Source organism: Heterocephalus glaber, unplaced genomic scaffold (genome assembly GCF_053883595.1).
Source record: "Heterocephalus glaber isolate CG9 unplaced genomic scaffold, H.glaber_assembly_v1.0 deba00001572, whole genome shotgun sequence".
Lineage (NCBI taxonomy): Eukaryota > Metazoa > Chordata > Mammalia > Rodentia > Bathyergidae > Heterocephalus > Heterocephalus glaber.
In genome coordinates, this window is record NW_028258357.1 from 8444882 (window position 1) to 8458467 (window position 13586).

Sequence of the window (13586 nt, forward strand, 5' to 3'; positions counted from 1 at the left end):
TAAACACTTGCGCCACATGTGCAAGGCCCTGGGCATGATCCTGGGCACTGCAAAACAAACAAATAACAAGTTAGTCCTAAATTCTCAATGTTAAAGATTTTGGAACATGTTTCTTCTCTTGAACCCCAAACCGGTCTCTTCCCCCTCATAGTTCTCTTCTTAATGCCATGCACATTATCATTATTCTCTCAAATAGTTTTTACTACCATCAGGATAAAAGTCAGACTTCTCAGCCTGGATTTTTCCCTTGGGTGGTGGCAGAAAAAGGTGCTCTTGGCAGAGGAAGGGCCCTGTGAGCGATCTTCATGTGGAAGTGACTGGGCCCTGTTAGTCACATGCTGCAAATCAGATCCTGCCACAGTGGAATCAAGAAAAATGCCCAAATTCCTATCCTCTGAAGTACTTACAGAGGGAAATGATACGATGTACAGATTTGTTCTAAAAATACTCCAGTAAAAAGGAGTGGGAGGATGGACAAAACAATACTGGCAGAATATTGAGATTAAACTGAGTTTAAACTGTTATGTGAGTGTAGTGGGCAAGTCACAATATTCAGTTTTTTCACGTACTGTTGAAAATTTACATACTTAGAAGTTTGAAAAAAAACTTTCTTTAAATCAGGTTCCATAACTGTTTCAAACAGGCTATGAGCTGGGATTTGAAAAGTCTTTTATGGAGAGATTTGTTATAACAGGATATTACCTTAACAGATGCAATGATTTATACTTTTTCAGAAATTTTCTTTAACAAGAAAATGCTGGAGCCTTCCCAAAATTATACCAATCACAGAACAGTTTTGATATAGGAGTTTTCAACAGATATCCACAGACTCCCAAAGGATAGATGAAAGGGTACTGGGAGGTTAATAAACTGTACACTTTGATACATGCCACCGTGTATCTTCTAGGAGAGACAATCTAAAGCTTACATCAGATTTTCAGAGACTGCTAAGCCACTGCCACCACATCCCCCAAAACACCTAAACTTTGAGACATTCTATGTATTATTTCCATGTTAGAATCAGTTTTCTAAAAGAAGACACAATTATGAGTTTAAAATGAGGAAAAATTTGTATGAAACATTTTGACTTTAAAACAAGGGCAGTACACCTTGCATGTGACTCAGATTAAGTGGATAATTGGGGAACTCAGGCATTCCCAAGGAGTGCATTAGGAGATGCCAGACTCCAGCCTTCTTTCACATTTCCAAACCCAAAGCAGATCAAATGTTTTTTCTCTTACTTATCAGGAATCCAGAGTCTAACGGTTCTGTCTCGTGAGGCAGATGCCAAGAAGTTTCCATGTGGAGAAAACTGCACGCTGGTTACAACATCCTTGTGACCCACATATCTGTAAGCTCTAGCTTGTGGCTTCAAATTCCATAGCATGAGAAAGGTGTCCCAAGAGGCAGTAGCTATTAAGAAACAGAAGAACAAAACCTCTGTTAAAATGCAAATAGGCATGTCTTCACTACAGTGGGCAGCACGTCACATAGCAAGGGGTCCCAGTAACGGAGAGGCTGGAGGTCCAGAACAGGGCTGACCACCTACGAGCAAAAACATTTTTTAAGGACATTCAAAGCTATATCACAGATCTGCAAGCTTGGTTGTGTCCTGTGAAAACACACAGCAGAGTTACTGGCCCCCGCATTCAGTTAGAGCTCAGGTACTATTTACTAGAAGGTGGTAGCACAATATGACAGAACACACGGGACCTTCAGAGTAGATTCTGTCTCCCACCCTGTATGGCTGGGAACCTCTGTGTCATGCGTACGAAATTTCGGTGCATGCCAGGGATCTAGGCTGAGTGCTCCTCACGAGAAGCTACTGTCTGATGATCTGAGGTAGAGTGAAGTGGTGATGCTAGCACTGGGAAGTGGCTGCAAATACAGATGAACATAAGCAAAGAGGTTGTCTGCAGAGACAATAATAAATCAGTTGCTTGCAGACTCAGATCAAAACCTATCAGCAAGTGGGAAATGACAAGCTGCATCTGGTGGCAGTCTTTACGTTAGAATCTGACACTTTGGTCGGTGTGTGGCCCAACCATTATTTTATGTACAACTTCCAGCTGCACCAATTTCCTGCGCTGCACACTTGCCTCAGTCACAGTTTTGGTAAACCCATAAACTATCCCTATAAAATGAGTAAAAAATATCACTGGAGAGCTTCTCTGAAAAGGGGGAAAGACCTAACGATGAGTTAGCAGAAGGCTCTAAGACTGACAACAAAAAGAAAGCTGCCTACTAAAGAAAATGCCAAGAGTCCTACTTAAATTACGGATTTCACATTCTCTAAGCCTGCTTTGCATACTATGTGGTGAACAACTACTCAATGAAGCCATGAATCCTTCAAAACTCCTTCACCACATGGAGACCACGCCTTGCATAGAAGATAAGCCTCTGGAGTTTTTCAAAAGAAAAAAGTTGCAAACGCAAAGAACAGAACCAATTATCGAAGGCAACCACTCCATCAAATGTGTCTGTACTGAAAGCATCACTTTTAGTGGCTGACGAGTCCACTGATGCTGACAAGGCAACAATTCTTGTTTTTGTGATATATTTTTCAGGAGGATGTGCATAATGATATATTATGTGCACTTTTCTTGCCAACCCACACCAAAGCTGCAGAATGATTCAAGTCTTCAAATGATTACCTATCAGGAAAGCTGAACTGGTCATTTTGTGTTGGTATACGCATAGATGCAGTGGCTGCCATGTCTAGATGGCTTTCTTATTTCACTACTCAGGACAAAGAGGGCACTTCAGAATATGAGTCTCTACTCAGTGTCACCATAAAGGCTGGTTAGCACTCCCCTCTTTTAAAAAAATGTACAAAGAAATGATGTTCCATCACAGATAATCCAAATTATAAAATATTTATATCACAGTATGACTTATCTGGGACTAATGTAGACAAAACAATGTGTGTATTATACTTCAGACCCTATTTGAGTTTTATATATTATACTGCAAATAAAATATATAAAAGCAAATAATACATAATCCCTTCTCTCGAAGAATCACAGTATACTAGGGGAGATATTAATATATATGCACAGAACACTTTTTAAATTATTTTCTCATTTATGTTAGCTGTGATGATTAGATGGTTCTTTCTGAGCAGAGAACTGAGTGAGATGAGTGGAGAAAGAGGATTCAGTGGAGAAGGAACTGCATGTGCAAAAGCCTGAACTTGGAAGTGCACTTGGAAGACTGAGGAACACAAGGAGGTCAATGAACTAGAGAGAGGACAGGGGGAGAGAAGGGTCAGAGGGCAGCTGAAAGAGGGCACAGACATCAGGCAAGCAAGGCATGGTGAGAGTACATATTTTATTCTAGGTGCAATGGAAAACCAATTGTAGGATTTTGAAAAAGGGGAAATCTCATGATCTGCTTTGAAAAAAATCACCATCCCTGACATGAGATGGTCTTTTAAAAACATGTTAGGTTAACTGGATATTCATAAGAAGTATGACTCTTGACACTTCCATTTTATATTATATACAAAAATTAATTCTAAAGGGTTACAGATCAAAATGTAATAGGTAAAACAGGCTTTGCAAAGAAAACAGAATATCTTCATGACTTTGCAGGAAGGAAAGATTAAACAGGACATGAGAATCACTACAAAAGAAGACAATGATAATTTATAGTACACTAAAATTAAGAAATTTTGTTCACTGAGAGAAATCATTAAGCAGGTGAAAAGCAAGCTGCAGAGTGGGAGAATATATTTACAGTACACATGTCCAAAGCAACAAAGTGTGCTTTAACAGAATCTATACATTTCCTACAAATCAGTAAGAAGAAAGTACATGGCCCCCAAAATAGGCAAAGGAACTTCATAAAAGAAAATATCCAAATGGCCAATTATCATTATGAAAAGGTCTTTAATTCCACTAATCACCAAGAAATGCAAATTAAAATCAAATGAGCTATCGCTGCATGTTTATCAGAATGGTTACAATGAAAAGATCAATAACTTCAAGTTTTGTTGGGGATATGGAACAACTAGAACTCTCATCGTATGCTACTGGTTATAACCACTTTATCTACTTTGAAACATCTGCTGAAGTTGAATACACACCTATCATTTGACTCAACAATTACACTCCTGCTAGATACTCAACAGAAACTTTTATATATGTTTAGCAGAAGGGATATGCATTGACATTTGTGCCAATACAATTTAAAATACATCAAAACTAGAAACCCAAATATCCGTCAAAGTAAAAGGGATAAAGTAAAATTCATGCTGTACACCTCTCGTATAAATTTCATTTATATGGTGTTAAGAAGCAGCAGAACTAACCTATGAAGTCAGATATAAATGGGAAGACGCTGTGGATGATAGGGAGGGGCCAGTGGCTGAAAGGGAGCACAAGGGGACTTAACAGCATGATGCTAGTTGAAGGAGTGTCCCCAAGGTCTTGGTTGCCAGCCTGTGGTGCTACTGGGGAGAGGGGACCTGAAGAGGTGGGGCTCAACTGTAAGAAGTCAGGTCACCAGGGGCGTGGCTTGAAAGGGGTATTGGGACCTCTGCCCCTTCCTCTCACTTTGCTTCCCAGCCACTGTGAGGCTAGCAGTTTCCTCTGCCATGCACTCCTGCCATGATGTACTTGCCTTGATACAGGCCCAAAAGTGACAGAGCCAAGCAACCACTGACTAGAACTGCTGCAACTGTGAGCCAAAATAAACCTCTCCTTCTTCAAAGTTGCTCAGCTCAGGTATTTTGCCATCGTAATGCAAGGGTGACCATATGGCAGTATCACCATGTTGGATTAAATGGGTATGACAGAGTGCAAAAATAATTAAGTTGTACAACTGAGATCTGTACAATTTTTTTAATACATTTCTATTCCTCAATAAAACATTTAGAAAAACCCCAAAACTGTCAGTCTAGTTGTTGTGTAGAGAATATACATAGGACATTGAGGCAGAACTGGAGAAGGAAATCAATTCAGAGGCACTGGAATAATCCAGTCAGGAGAGGGGAGTCTGGACTCAGTCTGAGGCTGAGGAAACAGGAGAAGTAGTTGAAGATGAGGAACATGTAATGAAGAACCTGTGCGGCTTGCTAATGGGTTTGATATCAGGGACAGAAAGAGAACCAGTAAAGGTGCCAAAATTTTGGACTGAGCACCCAGGTAAATCTTAATGCCATTTAATGAGATGAGAAAGGCCAAAAAAGAAGAGGGTTGGGATGAGGAGGATGAGTACAAATCAAGAGTTTGTTTGGGGACATAGTAAGTTTGAGATGTCAATTAGACACACAAGCGGAAATCTCACGCAGGGAGATGGATACTGCCACCTGGAGAGCAGAGAGAAGTTTTGACTATATACACTGTGGTGGCGGGGAGAACAAGCTGTAAATTAGACTCAGGTGAGGTGGTGCTTCAGAGCCCTACACTTACGACACACCTGAAGCAGAGCTGTCCCATTACAACAGTGGCTCAGGGTGCACTCTATGCTTTCTTCTAAATCTGATAAACAACCAGGGGGAGGAGGGAAACTACTCAGGTATAAAGATTCCAATCTTACTAAAAAACTATGAAAACCAGTCAAACTTTTTCTCCATATTTCCTTAACGTTCTTTCTTAGGAAAGAATTGTCCAACCCCAAACACCAACACCATTATAAAGAAGGCATTTGGTTATTGATATCAATGGTGTACTGTGTCAACTTAGATTTGCTTTCAAAGTTTCCATGTAACACGCCTAATATAAATAGTACCACATAATTTAAAATGGCAAAGCCTGCAACACTCATCATCAAACTGGTCTTTTTGGAGATAAAAAGTCAAACAGAGAGGAAGATAAGAAAAAGCTTAGCCAGCAAATCTACCAATGTAAAAGATATTTATATTTATTTTCTGTGTATTTATATATTGTTTCAAGAAATTCTTGTGAGAACATAAGAAAAAACAAAGCCCATGCTCTGCTAGGCTACCACTTTAATCTCTGGAGGAGACAACACAGGAAATACTGAGACATGTGACTCAGAACTCCACACTGTCCCAAAGGCCAGCAGTTTTTGTGTCATCTTAAGTATCAATAACTTTCTTTAGTCAACCCAAGCACTCTCACTCACTGATTTAACCTAAATCAGCTATGGTTACTTAGAGATCTGTTCTGTCAAAAGTAGTTTTCTAAAAAGAAATGGCATTGTCTCCAGTTGTTGTGAGATTTGTGAAATTATTTGGTTTTCAATAATAAGAATCCGATACAGAATTCCAGTATTACAAGAGTACTGAAGACAACCTTGTTCTACACCTTGGCCACCTGGTACCCTTCCTAGAAGTAACCTGCATTACTATCTTCTTGGGAATCCCCTTTTGTACTTATATAAATAGGTGTTCCATTCTTGTTTTTGGTTGTTTGAGACAGGGTCTTGCTTAGTAGTCTAGGATGGCCTCGAACTCACTATGTAGCCCAGGTTGGCCTCAAACTGAGATCCTTCTGCCTCAACCTCCCAAGTGCTGGGGCTACAGGCACACGCCACCACGCCCCACTTCATGTGCCCCACTTCTTTTATATCAGTGGTAACATACTAATACTCGCTCATCTACATTTACCTCGCTGCTCTCCTCTTATTCAGCCCACTTAGTATAATACATATTGGAGATCATGTTTTGTTACACACAAAGTTACCTCATTCTGTTCCCCTTCTATTTTTAGTAATTTTTTATACTTTAAACTTATAGTAAAATTACAAGAAACTCCCACACCTCCCCTACTCTAGATTTTGTTATTGTTTTACATGTTTGTCCTTTTCTCTCTATATACTTTCACATATGTATATTTTCTTAACCATTTGCAGTGAGATTAGAAACATAATACTACTTTCCTACTCGGTGATTTGTCCTTACCAAACCTGTGGTGGCTTGGTCTGAATGGAACAATGTTAACGGGTGGTGGGGCCTTGAGGAAGCTTTGGGGGTCCTGAGGGATCTGCCCTCAGAAACGGATTAATCTGCCCTACACATGCAATGTTTGGCATTCAACAAAGAGAGGATGACCCCCCCCACCACCAGTAGACACACAGACACACACATAGACACTGTCTCTGTGCCCACCTCTCTGCTCAGCAACTTCTCGGAAATCCTGCCGCACAAACATCAGCCCCAGCAGTCGGAGCCCAGCTCGGGGGCTGGGGCCTGCGGTGCAGGGCTTGACAAGCATGGGGAAGGGCCTGGGTCCTATCCCAGCATCACACACACACACAAAGCACCATGATTTCTGAGCCAAGAAAAACATTAAAAATACTCAAACAGGCTACATGTGTGTGTGAAAACACCAACAAAACCCAATGTTCTGTAAAATTAATATGCACTCATAAAAAATTAATAGTCAGAACCCAGAACTCTGACATCTGTCTCCACAGCCTGGCCAGGCTGTCCCTGCTTCAGCTCACACTCTGCTGTGCTGCAGGAAAGTGCAATGCCTGAAAACAACTACCTCATATATTCTGCTTAGTTTTACAGGAGTTTTCAGGCACCAATTACTGTCAAGGCAGGAGGAAGAAATTTGTTTTATTCTTCTTCATAGCTACATAGTATTCCACAATACAGCTATACCTTAAATTATTTAATCAGTCTACCCTATTTAGAATGTTTGTAGTCCTGTGCATTTTAAAAATTGATGCTGTGATGTACACGTGTCATTTCCACATGCAAATATATATTGCGATAAATTCCTAGAAAAATTGCTTGGTTAAAGACTATGTAGAATTTGCTAAAAAAAAAAAAAAGTCTATGTCTGTAATATAGTATTTTATATAACCTTGTACATTTGAATTATATTCCCTTTCAGGTTTTTTCATTTTATATCTAATCATTCAGATTACCTTCACATAGAAGTCCTTGGGTGTTTTCAAATTATTTCAGAAAACCTCCTTTGTGTTTTTGATTTCTACGATGTCCTATTCTAATTACTGGAATGAAACACAATTTTCCAGTCTGAAAGTGCCAAAACTTACTTTCTGCTGCATTTCCAGCCTCATGCTGGCGTTTGGGTTGCGGAAGAAACATTGGATTCCCTTCTTAATGAAAAATAAACAAGGAACTCTTCTAAAGAAGTCAATGAAAAGGAGTTCTCTATAAATATTTTTAAGAAAGGAAAACAAAAACATAATCCGTAGGCAGACACATTTATAAATCCAGACGGAAGGCAGAGAAAGGCTGCACGATAAAGTGACAGTATTCCAGCTTGGACTGGACAAACTTAACACTTTGATACCATCAGAATTAGTCATACTATCCAGTCTCCCCATAATAATATTTACGTGATGGCACTAATTTAAAATTCCTCTTCTCTGAATGAGGACGTAGTTAAGCATGTTTTCTTTCTCTCTGATACTGCATAATTAACTTGCCAATGTAGTTAGGGTCTAAAGGAGCTGTGGGTACTTTAAAAAATAATCTTTAGCAATGAGAATCTGGAAGAACTGGATTTAATTTATCCAATTCCATGTATCTTTGAAAGATGGCAATATCCATAGCACAAACCTTACTGAGTTATTATTACAGATGATATATATGTCTATGCCATAAGCATTCTTTTACTTAATTCTAACAACAAGGAAGGTAAATATCACTAACCTTATTTTCATCAATGAAGAAATGAGGCTTCATGAGGTTAAGTATTTGCCTGGGTCATGCAGGTGGAAAGTGATACAGCTTGATTTTTAACCCAATTTATGACTCCAAAGCCTGGGCTTTTAACCAATAAGAAGTACTTCTCAGAGTGCTGGGGATTTATGGACTATCTCCACAAGAATTATTTCGAACACTGTTAGAAATGCGTATTTCTTGGAAAACTAGACATTCTTTGAAATGCGACCCAGGAATATGAGCTTCTGACAAGTTTCTGAATTCTGATGCCCATATCAACTTGAGAAATGCTGCGCTTTATTACTACCTCTCAGGAGTACACTAAATTTATTTTTCGCATTTGAGAGTGATTTTTTAAAAAGCTGTAACAAGAGAAGCTCAACACAGGTACTATACAGGTTGCCATCAAGAACCATAATTGAAAACTAAATTTTGGCATACTTTCATCACGGTTTCAGTGTAGGAAAAACAACTCTAAAATTCTAAATTTTACTGTTCCTCTTCCAGTTTTAAAAAAAAGAAGAAATTGATTTGCTCGTTCTCTTCATTTATTCTATAAACTCTCCACACATTACACAGGAATTGAGTCAATAATGGGGTAACCTTGAAGGAAAAGAAGGGGGGAAGTGACAAATTCATTGCTAAAATCACATGCTTTAAGCTGAGACTTCTACAGTACAGTTCACCCTGCAATCCAGGACAAAAATACTTTTGGACTATTAATGCTTGTTTAAACTTGAACGCTCTGTCTAGGAGGCCAGAGTGACTAACCCAACAGCAAAGAGTCAGACTTTAAACTGGCAGGGCCCACCCAGGAGCAGCTGTTTGCTGGCCTTCGGGTTTCAGGCAGATTACCCAACCTTCAGTTTCTGCATCTACCCAGAAGGATGACAACCCTCCCCCTCGCCCTTCCCTTCACTTTCCAAGCAGCGTCTGAAAGCCAGGCGCCCGGGCCCTCCAAGAGGCTATGGGCTGCGGGGCCCACCACGCTCCACACTGCTTCCTCCAGCCACAAGCAGGGGTCTAAGCCTTACGTCTCCGTGGTCACCAGTCACGGTGCAGCCTGTGCTCTCGGTAGCTCTGTCCTACCCCTCTCTCCTCCCGCAAAGCCCCGCAGGCCCAAGGAACCCCCACTGGACGCTCTCCAGCGTAGCCAACACCCTGATGTCTGGAAGCTCCTCCTCCTCAACCTTACAAACCCGACCTACTGTGCTTGGGAACACCGCGGGTCCTGAACCGCTCTCAAGCAGACTCATTCTGCTTCACACTTCGCCTACTTCGGGTCACCCCGCTCCTGGCACTCTTCATTCGTTCAACAGATGCCTGACCTCTATGTCACGTCAGGCATTGTGGGAAAAGAGAGTAGGGCTCAAAACAGACAGCATCTCTAAATCAGGAGTTTGAATTCGAGCTGGGAAGCAGGCAAATAAATAGATCGTATACACAAAGCGGATGAAGAATGTTGTTTAGCTATATCTTTCAAGTGGATACATAGTAATTATAAGTATTTACGGGCATTTCAATACATGTATACAATGTATAATAATCAGTTCAGGGTAATTGGCATATATGTCACCCCAGACATAGCATTTCTTTGTGTTGGGACAATCAAAATCATCTTTATTAGCTATTTTGAAATATTCATTTTATAATTACAAATTGTGCCAAGAAACATGAAAGATAAAGCGGGAAGTCCTAATGGGAGTTTTGTGTGTGGAACACTCGGGTAGACACAGTGCTCAGCTGCACAAGGAGTCAGCCAAGTAGACGGGTGGCGAACATTTCAGACTGGGAGAAACAGTCTTTCAAGACTTCTTCCACGCCTCTTTGGCAGCCCCCTGCACGGACACATCTTAGCTCTCGTCACCAGCAGACCTGAACATTTACATCCCAGGCATTCATCAAAACCCACAGTGACAGCTTGCTTTCTTTATCCATGTCTTGCTCAGTAGCTTCCACCTCACCCTGAACTCCAATTCACACTGACCTATGTTCTCCACTGAGGCTGCTTTCTCACCTTAAATATTCGGTTTATAACAAACACACCTCTTAGACTTACGTCCAATCCCTTGAGTCTCCTTTCTTTCTTCAGATCCCCATTGCAAAATCCCAACCACTTTACATTTTCTGAGACAATACCTGCTCCAGTGAGAATTGCTGGACACTCCTCCCCCACGGACTGATTTGAAACACTATAAATTCATGATCACTAACTCAACATGTGGTCTTCTACACGCCAAAGTACTATTCAAATCTCTATTTGTTCCCTCCCCTCTCTAGTGACCATTTAATATCTTTTCTCTCTTCAACATTTCTAACCCTCTCTAGCCTTGGCATTCATGACACCCTATGTCATGGCTTTTCTTCTTATCTTTCTGATTATTCCTTCTTAGATTCTTTGGCTATCTCTTTTTCTGACCTGAAGCCACTTGGAGCTACTTGGGGCCCAGACATGGGCCATTTGCTGCCATTGATCTAAATCATCCTAGATGATCTCATTCCTTCCCATGACTTTAAATATCAATCTGTGTGCTTCTAACCTGCAAACCTCTCGTGCCCTGACTACCACTCCAGTCTGAGGACTGCTATGCTTATGTGAACCACTGTCATCCCTGCTGCCGTTACTGTCACAGCTCCTAAAATACTTAACTAACGCTTCAGTCTCCTCACAGTAGCCAGAGGGATCTTTCAGGGGTGTAACTAAGATGTATTATGTACATGAACCAACTCCCCACAAGGAACAGAACCATTATGTACCGTACAAAAAAAACCCCTGAAAAATAAAGTAACAGTTTTCAACAATTTCCACAGCTCTCAAACTAAAATCCCTAGTTTCCGGTGGCGGCTGTAACAAATTACTGCAAATGTGGAAGCCTAAAACAACAGCAATTTATTCTCTAGCAGCTTTGGAAGCCAGAAGTGCAGGTGCTGGCAGAGATGAACTCCCTGCAAAGGCCCAGGAGAGATCCCCATCCTCCCTCCTCGCCCGACCCCACTGTCCCATCCCCACGTCCGGCTTCTCATGGCCTCCCCTTGGTCTCCTGTTTCTCTTTTAAGGGCATTTAGGGCCCACCTGGATATTTCAGGGTTACCTCATCTCAAGATCCTTAAAGACCTTCTTTCCAAATAAAGTCACATCACAGGTCCCAGGAATCTCACACAGACATGTCTTTTGGATATTTAATACACTACGAGCTCCAAGCCCTGCCTGAGCTGCCTCTGCCTACTCGAAACTTCATCTCTCCCTCTTCCTTACCAGGCTGTACTCTCTGGCATTCTTTCACTCCCTTGATCTAGAATAACTTCCACACTTGGTCTTTGCCTATACTACTCTCTCTCCAGTCTTCACCTAGCTAACTCCTTCTTGAGGTCCTTCAGCTGCCCCTCACTTCTGAAGAGAATTATTCTTTGACCCCATACATTTGAGTATGGGCCCTTCTTTCGCAGCGCTGGACTGTTTCCCTACAAGTACGTGGTACTTACACATGGCTTTGTAGGTTTATGTGTTCATATTTGCCTCCACCACTGGACCGTGAACTCTTCATGCCACCCGAGGAAGCACATCTGTTCTGTGCACTTTTGTATGTCTACCCAGAGCATATGGTGACATCTGGCACACAGTAGCTTTAACTAAGCAATGGGATACTAAGTAAATAGAGCCTTTACCCTTCCTGGCTTGAACAGGATTAGATAAATGCAAATAAACGTGTTAGAGTGCTGACCAGACAACAGGACACTGCCAGCCTGAAGTGTCTCTGTCTCTCCCTGCCCTGCCTTGCCCTGCCCTGCCTGGAAGGGTGGTAGGGCTCAGCACAGGAGAAGACCATCAACTACTCCTGGGGAGCTAGAAGGCTTCCGCAGCCCTTTTGTGCCACGGGCAGCTGTGCAACACAGGAACTCGCCCTACCTTCTAGTAACCTCTGCCGCCTCTCCAAAGGGACTGACTGAGGGTTCTCTCCTGCGCTCGCTCTCTCCTTTCTTAATTTTGCAAATCATAAAGTATCTGTAGTATTGTATTATAAATAATAAACCCTGATGGCTACTCTAAAATCTAGCATGCAGAGAGAGAGGCAGGAAAACCTCTTCTGGAAAACCTGAAATTTCCCCACTTTTTTTTTTTAAATTCCTGAAGTATTTTTGAAAATTGAGATATAGCTCATGTAACATAAAATTTTACTCTTAAAGAATTCTGTGTTTGGCACCAAGTTGTGCAGCCACTGTCACTAATTCCAGGACATGCTCATTACTCCCCTCACCCCAGGAAAATCCACCCCGCTCCTTAGCAATCATGCCCTCCTCCCCTGACCTCAACTCCTGGCAACCACCAAGACACTATTTTCCAGTCTTGTTTTACATTCATGAAGCGGAAACACAGAGATGAGGTCATCTGCACAGAGCTGCAAGTCACTCAGCAAGAGAACAGGGTTAGGGAAACCCATTTCCAGTAACTGCCAAGCAAGTATGAACCAAGAGGAGGTGAAAATACGTTTCATACACCTGCACACATCCTGTACATGCCCACGAGACACCTGAGAAGCCCTTTGCCCGGCCACTCCCAGGTGGTGTCGAGCCAGGGAGAGGTACAGGAGCAGGACAAAATCACTGAGGAGAAACAGATGCTACTGGGGGAGAACTGTGCCGATGAACCACTGTGGATTATAGGACATTTTTCTTTCAGGCCCAAAGTTCTGAAATTAGTGTTTGCGTGCCCAGCTGCTAGCTTGCTTCCTTTTATAGTAGCTCCAATGGGTCCCAAAGAGCCTTGCTCATTCTGCGTGTTCCTCAGTAATTAATGCAATAACAGTGCTAACATCACTTTATAGTATCTACTGGTTAGTGACACCGAGGTATGCAAAGTAATTCGGGAACCTTGATTTTCTTATATTCTGTCTGCATTTTCAAATAAGCAAAAGAATTAAAAGCTTAACTTACCTCTGTTAGGATTATGAATGTGTACACAGGAACTGTAATCTCA

General features: G+C 41.5%; 1 protein-coding gene across 3 annotated transcripts in view; it reads right to left on the reverse strand.

Annotated features, from left to right (window-relative positions):
* The window catches only part of Poc1b (POC1 centriolar protein B), a 94033-nt gene that overhangs the window by 75283 nt on the left and 5164 nt on the right, over nucleotides 1–13586 (reverse strand). For all 3 annotated transcript variants that reach the window (XR_015443510.1, XM_013072306.3, XM_087192580.1), the window contains exon 3: nucleotides 1242–1413. Coding sequence is in view for 2 of the 3 variants with exons in the window: in XM_013072306.3 (XP_012927760.1) it covers nucleotides 1242–1413 (172 nt within the window). In the remaining variant the exon portion in view is untranslated. The remainder of the gene's footprint in view (nucleotides 1–1241; nucleotides 1414–13586) is intronic.